This window comes from Mastomys coucha, unplaced genomic scaffold (genome assembly GCF_008632895.1).
Source record: "Mastomys coucha isolate ucsf_1 unplaced genomic scaffold, UCSF_Mcou_1 pScaffold11, whole genome shotgun sequence".
Lineage (NCBI taxonomy): Eukaryota > Metazoa > Chordata > Mammalia > Rodentia > Muridae > Mastomys > Mastomys coucha.
Window position 1 is genome coordinate 9,956,385 of NW_022196893.1, and position 11,542 is coordinate 9,967,926.

Consider the following 11,542-nt stretch of genomic DNA (forward strand, 5'->3'; position numbering starts at 1 on the left):
AAGACTTTGTCCCCAAATCAGACACCTCCACTCCCACTGTGCCCACTTCCTTTTATTTTTATCATTTACAAAAGTTAAACAGGGGTGCAATTGAGACAGAGGAGGGAGAGGGGGTGCTTTCCGTTGGGGCATAGGCAGAAAGAAGATGGAAGGCAAGATGCTGGACCCCCGGTAGAGTCTTTGGATCCGGAAAGCAACAAGCTGCTCTGTGCCTCCACCCCCTGCTGCCTGCTCCACGTTGTAAAGCCCAGCCCTCAGGGAGATCCTGGGCTAGGGGAAGAGGGGTAAGAATGGTCCCCTGGGTTGGCGCCTGGCATCTCTGATCCACTGCTGCTGCTGTTGAATGGAATAGTCTGGGCAGGTGTACTGGGCCACCTCAGGCCCCAGTGGAGGGCTTCGCCTCAGCGGATGAGGGGTGCTGAGCGGTCGTTGGTGACAGTGGGACGCAGCTTCACGGTGGCAAAGGGATTTGTACCCCTGTGGGGGAGAGGCTGGGGTGAAGGGGGCTGATGCCCACTGGCTCAGGGCCTAGGGAGAGTGGCCAGGCAGCTGGCCAGGCGGCAGCTTCTTGCTGCTATCCTGCTTTGAGTCACCTGCTCCCATCTGGCCTCCTGCCCGCCGGACTCACCGTGGGAAGAGCTCTGGGGGGTTCTGTTCCCAGGATGTAAGTTTCTGCACGAAGGGAGGCTAGGTTCAGAGGCGAAGGGAAGATGAGGTCCCACCACTCACCCCAGGAGAGCACAGGACGGGGAGGAAGAGGCCCTGCAGGGCCAGATTTGAGAACACTGTGCAGCCAAAAGTCTGGTTTCATAGTTGATTAAGCTCTAGGCTTTGCACAGTGCCATAGCCTGGGGCTCACTGCCCCTGCAAGGTAAGGCTGGTGACCCCGTGGTCGCAGCCCACTCGCCTTCACCACTACTTCCCTCCCATCCTCTGGAGAGGAGCGGTCAAGGTCTCCCTTGCTGGACTATGCCATATGTCTGGCCAAGCTGAGGACAGGTGAGGCTGACCTTGACATCAGTGGCTGCCCCCATGCTGCCCACACTGCTGCGCCTGCTGCTGGGCAAGGGCGAGGGTGCGGGGCTGGGGGCACGGCTGGGGACACGGCTCGGGGTCCGGGAGCGGGATTGACTATTCCAGTATTCTGAAGATGCTGCGGGACTGCCTGGCTGGTCCAAGAGGTCATCAAGGCTGTGGCTGCCCCGGAGGGGGTAGGACCTGAGTCAGAGAAAGTAGGCAGGTCTGGTGCGCCCCCTCCCACCTGCTGGGCCTGAGGCTGGGGAGAAAGGACTGTGAAGGGGCCCTGACAGGAGGCACAGTGAGCTCTCTACAGACATCATCATTGGAGGTGGAAGACCTGGGCCACAGTTCTCCAGAGACCAAAGAGGCAAGACCCATGATCTCATGGATGCCTCCTGGAGGGGAGAGGCAGGGATGCCCTAGGGGGCCCACACCACCAACTAAGGTACCTGGAAGGCAGTTCATTCATTGGGCTCATGGGGGCCATGGAGTTCATGGGGGCCACAGGGTTCATGGGATTCACTGGCATCTCCTCCAAAGGTTTCACGTAGGCCTCAGGGAACCAGCCACTCCTGTAGGATGGACACCAAGGGGCCCTTGAGCCAGCATGGCTTTCCCAGTAGTCTGGGACTAACAACCTGTGGCACTTAGTCTCCTGTCCCACCAGGGGCTGAGGCACCTGGGAGAGAAGCAGTTGGAATCTAAGACAGCAAGCTGTTCAAGGTCATCCAGTGACACCCCTCAGCCACCGGCCCTCTGCTTATTTCTCTGCCTCACTGCTCAGCACCGGTTTGGAATCGGCCTGGGCTAGTGGGTTGCACAGCAATGAAGGACCAGCCACCAGTCCTGATACTCCTTTCAGAAAGCCCATGGGCAGCAGGTGTTGGGAGAATATTCTCCAAAGAGTACCCCTCATCCAAAAGTGGCTGATATAACAAGCCAGCCCCAGTGAGGAAGCGCTTGCTCTAACCTCCACCCTGCTGGGGGGAGGGCAGTAACTAGTAGGCTTTGTGCCAGGCTCTGTAAATCATCTGTGGTGCATTGTGGGTTGCCATGGCCCCAGCGGCAAGCCTGCAGTTCAGGCCCCCAGTGACCTCTGCTCCTGGTCCACAGGACACCGACGAGTCTTGATTTCCACCTTTAACTGGAAGCCATGTTACCTCCCTTAGGCCCCACCTCTGCTCACCCACCCATAACTCACCTCTTCAGCCACTCACGGGCCTCCTGCTGTATACCCAGTGGGGTCACCCATTAGTCCACCTCCTATCTAGTCAGCCCCCCTCAGTATATACAGATATTCACACGCACATCTTACTCTCCCCTACCACCCTGTTTCTCTGTCTTCTACTCTACCTCCACCTGGAACCCACACGACCCTCCTGTCCTCACCCTCTGACACCTGTCCCTTTATCATTCATCACCCCCAGACTCCTGGAGGGGTGCGCCCAGCCATCACCTCTTGGCCCTTCAGGGTTCATGCATTGGCCTCTATTGAAGATATAATGGAGAGGCGCAGGGCAAGCCCCACCCTGTCTCCTTCTGCAGAAAGCCAGAGCCCAGCATACTCTGTAGTGGGCCACCAGTCCCACACTGTGCTCCGGGTTGTGTAGAGGCGCCAAGGTGTCTGCTTCTCCCGCCTCCACATTAGGGTGTAGAAAAGCCCCAGTAAGTTCTTCAGGACTGTGAGCTATTCGATGTCTGCAGGGAGGGTCTCTCCCTTCTCTCTACCTCAGCTCCCACACAGGAGGGCACAGAGGGGCGCACAGGAGGCAAGGGTTTTGTTGAGCCTCTCGCTTCTAAGAGCTCGCTGCCCATACATCCCATTTGCCCTCCTATTTGATTCATCTCAGTCCTAGGAGCGGCTGAGTAAACTGAGGCGGACAGAGGTTGGAGAAGGGGGGGGGGGGGTCGCTGGAAACCTCAGTGGAGCGCAGACCCTGGGGCTCCACTCACGCGGACGAGCCCTCCAGCTTGCCATAGAGCCAGCCGTTCTGAGCTTCCGGCACCAGCACCTCAACGACATCTCCAGCCGAGAAGCGCAGCAGCGTGTGGTTGGCACCCTCCGAGTGGGAGACCAGGGCGCGGACTCTCCTGGCACCCCCGCCGCCCAGGCGCTCCCCGAAGGAATTGGACCGCGAGCGCTGGGTGCTGCTAGCGTAGAGCGAGGCTGCGGGGATGAGAGTGGAAGTTCTGTCAGCAGTTTATCCTCCATCCTTCCAGCTGAAGCCCAACCTACAGCCCCTTCCCAGCCCGCCCCTTGCACCCTTGGGTGCTAGGTACCCACAGGCCGACGGCGTCCGGGGCAGCGATCGGCGATCTGGCTCCAACTGGGACGCGGACCTCGCCTCGGCGGGCTCGGGGCCGTAGGAGCCGGAGCCGTGCCGGCTGCGGGGGGAGCCGTACTCTCCCAGGGGCCTCGGGGGCTGCGAGGGGAGAGGGCAGGGGGTGGGGCGGGAGGGGCGGAGCCTCGCTAGCCCTGCCCCCAACCCCAGTCCCAGGCGTCGGCATAAGGATTGGGGACACGGTGGGGCCACCATAGGGGCGCTGAGGCGAGCCCCCGGCGCCAGGGCGCTAGGGGCGCGGCGTAGAGCGGGGGCGCAGGGGGCGGCGGGCTCCAGGCGCAGGGCGGCGGCGCCCAGGGCCCAGAGAAGGGCGGCGGGGGCGCGAAGGGCGGCGGGGGTGGCCAGGGCCTCACCATGTCCAGCCGGGTGGGCGTCAGGCGCCCCGAGGGGTAGGGTGGCCCCAGCGCGGGGCCCAGCAGCCCCGGGGAGTGGGCACGCGACGGGCTGCGGCTGGCCTCTGATTGCTCCTTCCATAGCAGCACGCGGTTCTGCAGCATCCCCCGGGCCTGGCGGGAGACACTGGGTCAAGTGTGGCTCGCAGACCCCGGGCCCTACAGATGTGACATCTTGGGAATTCCTTAAGCACCCCACTTCTTATTTTATTCCAGAGCCTGGCTTTCACGTGAAAAGGGCCCACACCCCAGCCCTGGCAGAGGCAGCTGGGACAGCCCAGATCTGTTGGGGTTAACTACACCAACTGACCCACCCTTCCCTGACCCATTGCTAACTAAGAAAATCATGGGCCTGTCAGGCTCTGGGCTTTATAGGGGGTCCTTCACCATGCACGCATCTCTCTGGGTCCTAATCTGAGCAAGCTGGATGCTCTATCTACTTAAAAAAAAAAAAATGGTGTGTGTGTGTGGGGGCAAACTGGGAAGTTTGAGCAAAGCAAAGTGTCTAAGCCTTATGTGGGTCTCCAGAACAACTGGCTGGTTAGATGAGCCCAAGGAGTATCAAGCTCCCGGTTCATCAAGGAGACTCTGCCTTGGTTAATAAAGCAGAGAGATCAATCAATGAAGACACCTGCTTTATCTCCTTGGCGTCTCTTAGTGGTCCCTTCACTACCTCAGTCCCACAGAAGATGCTGAGGGTTAGAGAGATCAGTGATGGCCTCACTGAGCAGCAGAGGCACCTCCTATGGTCACCTTTCAAGGATTTCTCTTTGGCAGCTGGAGCCACTGCTGGCAAATTCAGAGCAGTCTCCCACTGCAGTGAGCACAGACCCTGGGTTGTAAGAGCAGCTGGTCCAGCAGGCCTGGGTGAATACCATGTTTCCCTGATGTCAGTAATTAGCAGAGGAGCTTGGAGAGGAGCTTTAGGTGTGGCTGGCACATCAGGACTTGGCTGATGTTTTAGAGGGCCTTAACCCAATTTGAGAGGCCCTGGCTAGGACTAAAACATCAAGGCTGGCCTGGCAGAACTTATTTTTCTCAGCCCTGCCCAGCCCCGTTAAACAGCAACAAAGGAAAAGGCAGAAATGGAGCTGGAGTTCCAAACCCAGAGAAGGCACCATGCAAGAATCTAAGAGTAGACAGTGGAGTGGAGAGGGGATTTTCGGATAAGAGCCCCTAAGTGTGAAAAGAAGAGATGACTCAGAGGGTGAGCCTGGTGGCCCAAGTAAAAAGGCCCATTGTGTGAGCTGAACATTCATACAGCGAGATGGGAGGTGGAGACAGGAGACTGACAGGCTCTCTGGCCTGGGGTACGAAGCAACAAGAGACCCCGTCTCCACAAGGAGGAAGGCAAGAACCCACTGACCACACAGGCACCGTGGCACATATATGCATACACACAAATACATCAATATTTAAAAAAAAAAAAAAGAATCAAATGAGGGCTGGGGTGTCCTTTGGTGGGTAGAGTATTAGCTTAGCATGCATGAAGCCTTGAGTTCCGTTCCGTCCCAGGCACAGCATAAGCCAAGCATGATGGTGAATGCCTTAATCCCAGTGCTCAGGAGGTAGAGGCTGAAGGAGCAGGAGTTTAAGGTGGTGATGGGGAGGCCTACTTGGTGGCACTCTCTGTAATCCCAGTGCTCAGGAGTCAGAGGCAGGAGAGTAGCGACAAGTTTGAGTCTATTCTGGCCTGCATAGCAAGTTGTAAGCTAGCTTGGGGTATTACATAGTCATGGATCACCACCAAGGTTTTTTCCAGAACAGGAGAAAGCTCCTGTTGGCTGGCTGGGACACAGCTCCAGGGTAGGTACTCACCTAGCATGTGTCAGGTCCTGCGGTTCACCCCAGCCTTGCCAGAAAACAAAATGAAGACTGAAGAGTTGGCTCAGTGTGGGAAGTGCTAAAGGTGGGAGTCTGAATTCCCCAGAACCCCTAAAAATTGGGAGGTCTTGGATTCCCTCTCAAGCAGGCTAGCTAGGCTGGCCAGTCGAGTTCTGGGTTTAGCAAGACAGCCTGGCCCCAGTGTGGTGGTTTGAACAGGTGTGTCCCTATGCGCTCACATGAATGTTTGGTCCTTAGGGAGGGGGCACTATTAGGAGGTGTGATCTTTTTGGAGTAGGTGTGGCCTTTGTTTTTTTTTTTTTTAAGATTTATTTATTTTATATGAGTACAGTGTTGCTATGTTCAGACACACCAGAAGAAGGCATCAGAACCCATTACAGATGGATGTGAGCCACCATGTAGTTGCTGGGAATTGAACTCGGGACCTCTGGAAGAACAGTCAGTGCTCTTAACCACTGAGCCATCTCTCCAACCCCAGGTATGGCCTTGTTGGAGGAAGTGTGTCACTGCAGGGGCAGGATTTAAGGTCATATATACTTAAGCTAGGCCCAGTGTGGCACACAATCTCCTTCTGCTGCCTGTGAACAAAACGTGGAACTCTCAGCTCCTTCAGCACCATGTCTGCCTGGACGCTGCCATGCTTGCCACTCTGGCGATAATGGACTGAACCTCTGAACCTGTAAGCCAGCTCCAATTAAATGTTTTTCTTTATAAGAGTTGCCATTGTTATGGTGTCTCTTCCCAGCAACGAAACCCCAACTAAGACAGCCAGTAAGCAAACTGGAGAGGAAGACATCAGACATTAACCTCAGGCCCTACTATACACATGCATGGGCATAGTGTGAAGAAAAAAAAAAGAAACTGTCCATAAATTAATAAGCAAAGTGAAAGGAAAGATTATGATGTGTCCCAGTGAAGAAAAACAGCTCTGAAAATGGAGACAATCCCAAGCTCATGTACAAAACTCATATTGAAGAGGGGATGTTCTAACCGGGCAGTGGTGGCGCACGCTTTTAATCCCAGCACTTGGAAGGCAGAAGCAAGTGGATTTCTGAGTTTGAGGCCAGCCTGGTCTACAGAGTGAGACAGCCAGGGCTGTACAGAGAAACCCTGTCTCACAAAAACAAAAAGGAGGGGACATTCCACAGAAGGTCATTTTACTTTCTGATTAGCCAAGCTTAAAAGAACAGCCCCTGGCCTATTGTCAAGAGCCCAGAAGGTGAGCATCCCACAGTAGAGTATAAACCAGTGCAGTGTAGCCATGTCCTTAGGCTCAACCACTTCCCATCTGCATCTGGAGATGCCTTGATGGTTGTGTCACTCACCAGGGAGCTGGGCAAGGCAGGAGGAAATGGGAAAGACACCTTCCTATGCTGACACCCTTGCATTTCTTCAGTGTCACTTTGTGCTTTCTGCTTCTTTAGTGTAACACAATATGCTGGGTAATGGCCTGGGCTCAGGAGGACCTGAGTCAGGCTACACTAGGCAATAGCTCTAAGCCATAAAGGATGGTTCCACCCCAGCCTGAGCATCCTGCTTCACTTGCAGAAACAATATGCCCAGGAATGAAAGGAAATGGAACCTGGCTCCCAGTCTAACCACAAAAGCTAGCTGTAACGTCCTGGTAGGTGTGTGTGTGTGGTGTGTGTGTGTATGTGTGTGTGTGTTCCACCAACCCTCTCCAAATGCACTCGACCTTCACCTTGCAGGAAGGCTGGGGCCCCTCACTGCTCTAGTAGAGCAGCCTCGCCCTGTTGAAATGGAGTCAATCTGCATCTCTGCCTCATATCTCTTACATCTAGTGCTGAAACCCGGAAGCCTTTCAAGGTCTTCTAGGCAGAAAGCCCTCCTTCCCCACATCGCAGGGTCATTCCTTTGGGAGCTCTAACATGCTATACACTAAACAGCCAGTAGTCTGACCTGAGAGCACTGGTCTTTGTGACCTCTGGCTTCATGAGTAATGAGTGCAAATCTTACCAATAGAATCTCAATCTCTGCTTTCCTCTGACCCCTCCCCCTCCATCTTCCTCTATCTCTTCTCTCAGACTCTGACCTCCACGCTGATCACTGCCATCCATGCACCCAAATTCTGCAGGACCAGGTATCTCAGAGGCACACTGATCAGACTCCAGAAGTTCTAGGGGCTTCTACTCCTTCTCTGAATCACAAAGGCTTGGAGGTTCTGAGAAACGTCCACATTTAACTTTGAGGTTCCCCTAAGTCTTAGTGGGAATGATCCCTCCTAATAAGTTCATTTTCATCTTCTCCCTAAACTTAGGGGACACCCAGGCAATGGAATAAGACTTCCCACCAGTCCTGCTTCTCATTCCAAATTTAAATCAAATTATAAAATGGGCTCTAAATTATCTACCCCAAAAGGCTTCCCTTGGCTTGTCTCCAAGGTAATTTTTTTTTAAAGATTTATTTATTGTTATATGTAAGTACAATGTAGCTGTCTTCAGACACACCAGAAGAGGGTATCAGATCTCATTATGGATGGTTGTGAACCATCATGTGGTTGCTGGGATTTGAACTCATGACCTTCAGAAGAGCAGTCTATGCTCTTACCTGCTGAGCCATCTCACCAGCCAGTCTCCAAGGTAATTTTAAAGTGCTCCCTCTTCTCAAGCTCCATCTACCTGGCTCATTCCATTATCTGCTCAAAGCTGGTCGCAATTCCCCCTCAATAGTGGCCACTACCAGCTCCAAGTGGGAATTTTTGGATGTGGACATTTGGATTTAGACAACTTTTTCAAATGGATTGTCAAGCAGTCTGAGGTGCCCCTTGCCTGAAGGTTTTCACCCTTCACTCTCTTGCTCTCTTTGCAGGTCCCGTTCTACTCACCAGAGCCTCCTCTACCACAAAAACAAAACAAAAACAAAACAAAACAAAAACCCTGGCCCACACGTGGCCACACCCACAGGTCCCTGATTTTTGATTCAGCCAACGAACCTCCTCTCTACAAAGCTCCCACCACCCCTGCCAATAGTAATCCACCTGCTGTCCAGCCCTCATCCTTACCCTCCACATACCCAGCACATCTGCTCCTTGGACCTGCAAACCACCATTCCTGGTAGACAGACACTCCCCATAACCATCCACCCTCTCATCCTCCCTTCCCCATGCCTGATCTAGGGCAATAATGTTTCCTCTACATAAGGAGTCAGGAAGGGACGGCCCCACCCCTCGCCGTCTGCCCTCCACACTGGTCATAGAACATAAGCGTGGGTTCTTCTCTGGAAACCCACTACATTTCTGAAAACAACACACTCGAATAGTTCAGGTCTTTGTCCTCACCTGTAAATATTCCAGTCCAACCTCTACCCTCAAGATGGAAGAAATCACAGTACCTGGAAGGCAGCCCCGGATCACACCGACAAACCATCAACACGCCTTCCTCTCAGGGGAGGAGATGGTCTCTTTGAGGAACCCGAACTGGAATTAAGAGGTCACTCAGAGCTCCAGAAAATTTCCCACTCATCCTGTCCCATCTCACTAGGGAAATAACAAGGTACTAATGTGGACATCACCTCTCTCGAGGGAGCTTACTCCTTGTTACTCCATGTCCATCCATTTCCTGGGTCAGTCTGCTCCAAACATTAGACACAGATCCAAAGACTAGAAAAGGGACCCAAACTCCTCAAAACAGCACCTTGACATGGCTTTTAAGATTTCTAATAAGAGAGAGGATGAGGCCAAAGGAAAAAGAAAGAGACCGTGGAAAGGACTGGAATGTCAAGCCAGCTTCCAATTCCTGATAGAGAGAGAGACTCAACAAAACCCAGCCTAAGCAGCCACTCGCTGTCCCCAGGAAGCAGGGTCGGCCTCCTGGTCCTTGTTTTTGATGCAATCAAATGGGCCATTGGGCTGAGGCATGTCCTAACCGGCCATCTTTCAAGGCTCTCCCAGCTGTGGGCAATGGGGCCACTGGAAGATGGATTCCAGGTCAGGCCATAGCCAATGCCCTCCCCACAACTTCTGTCAAGATTCCTCTTGCAATGTCTTGGTCAAATGAAGGGCCTGAGTTGTTGGCCTCCAACCAAGTCTGATCTTGGCTTGTCAAAACTCAGGAAGAATGGTATAATGGCTGGAAGAAAGATCCCTTTCATACTAAACACAGAAGCCGGTGTCTCCTTACTTTAAACTAAGTGGCGTGGGCTAGCCCAAACCACTAACCTAACAATAACAGGAGCCTCAGGCATTCCCCATGATCCACCATGTACCCCTGACTTAGTCTGCTAACTTAGTCTGCCACACACCCCTCACCCACTCCTACCCTAATGCCTCAATACCCACTCGCACTGTTAGGCTAGAGTCTCTTGTCTAAGCTTAAGGTTTCCAAATTCATCTCTCCCTTGAGAATATTCACCATTTTCCTCCATTCCCTCCTAGCCTGCACTCAGGTGACATCCCCACCCAAACCAGACCTCCACCAAAGCCTTTTGCCCTCAGGCCCCTAGTCTGGGATACCTCAGATCCCTCAATAACTAACCATCATGGTCTTATCTTTTTAACCCAGAGAGACCCTCTGCCTTCGTCATCCAGGACCAATATCCTCTCACACACACCCCATACTCACCGTGGTCATAGGCCTATCAATATGGGACTACTACAAACAGCCTCTTTAACCTCCACCAACTAAAACCCACTGGCACTTAGGTCCAGGACCTCCGGAAAACCAACCAGGTCACTGTTCTCTCTGTCTCCATGGTCACTAACCTGTACACACTCTCCTGCCCCCTCCTCTGCTGCCTTCTTTTCTGTCACCCCCTAACTCCGGCATCCCAATCTTGCTTTGTCTTCCCCTGGGAGGTCCCGGGTACCCTGCATGCCCAGCTCTTCTGCAGCCCTTCCCCCACAGACCAGTCTCTACCATTCCTCAACCCTTCTGAACTCTCTGGCCTCTTGGGATAGAGGATCTCCTGAGATAGGGCTCAGATAGGCCAGCCATCAGTCACCCACTGGGACCTTTTTGTCTCACAAGAGGGGAGAACTATACCCCAAGCCAGAATAGAAGAGCCCCTCACCTACTCCACCCCACCCCACACACCATGTGTGAGCTGCTTGCATTGACTACTTTCTGTGTGCTGCTTGGATTTCTCCCCCACCCCTTGCTGCTCAGTCTCTTCATGAAGCCACTAGGGGCCCCTGGAGATGACGCTCTTGCCCCTCCCACTCCTTCTCTTCTCCCCCAAAACATATTCAAGTATATTCTCTCACATACCTCTACGTGAGCACCTCCAGACCTACATGAGCCCTCTGTCTCTTATAAGCTAACCAAGGACAAGCCCTTGGAATATTCTGCCAAAAAGTGGGGAACACAGACCCTCAATAGCCAATTGCTCCAAACAACATGGCCACCAGACACTGCTGCTCTGTCTGTCTCTGGGCACTTGCCACGGTGGCATTGCTTGTTCCCGAGGCAAACAAAACTCTCACTTCCCAGCCCCCTGCACATCCTCATCAGCCATGGTCCTTTCCCAATGCTACCCTCATCCAGGGTCCAGCTTCTCCATGTCTACCCATTAGATCCCAACCACATATCTGAGCCATCCCTCAACCCCACCACACTGTTTCCCAGAGACTCCTCCATGTCCTCAGATTCCCTTCACTCTTGCTCTGAGACACTCAACCTCTCTTCTAACCCTTTGCCCACAGGGCCCCAATTGATACTGAAAGGCTGGAGAATCTTAGAATTAAAAATGAGGGCATTTAATAGAAATGTATGTATTAATGTGTAACCTTTACTTAAAAGAGGGCAAGGAAAACCTCTGCCACAAGCCAAAAAGGTGGAGTAGCCAGTTCCAGGAACTCAGAGCCTCAGGGCTCTGGTTCCCAATACCTGCCCCTCCTGAATGATCCACAATGAGGATGGAACTAAGAATGAAGGTCTACTGGTTTATGAGACTCTCCACCCTGCCAACTGATAGATGAAGATTACA

At 53.4% G+C, this 11,542-nt stretch overlaps 1 protein-coding gene across 1 annotated transcript in view; it reads right to left on the minus strand.

Moving 5' to 3' along the window:
* Window positions 1-41: 41 nt before the first annotated feature.
* Window positions 42-11,542, minus strand: part of Baiap2l2 (BAR/IMD domain containing adaptor protein 2 like 2) — a 41,536-nt gene continuing 30,035 nt past the window's right edge. Inside the window, exons 8-14 of the mRNA XM_031358096.1 lie at window positions 3,716-3,868; window positions 3,305-3,443; window positions 2,974-3,187; window positions 1,470-1,592; window positions 1,011-1,218; window positions 629-672; window positions 42-477 (exon numbers count right to left, since the gene is read on the minus strand). Of these exons, the coding sequence (XP_031213956.1) occupies window positions 402-477; window positions 629-672; window positions 1,011-1,218; window positions 1,470-1,592; window positions 2,974-3,187; window positions 3,305-3,443; window positions 3,716-3,868 (957 nt within the window). The 3' untranslated portion in view covers window positions 42-401. The remainder of the gene's footprint in view (window positions 478-628; window positions 673-1,010; window positions 1,219-1,469; window positions 1,593-2,973; window positions 3,188-3,304; window positions 3,444-3,715; window positions 3,869-11,542) is intronic.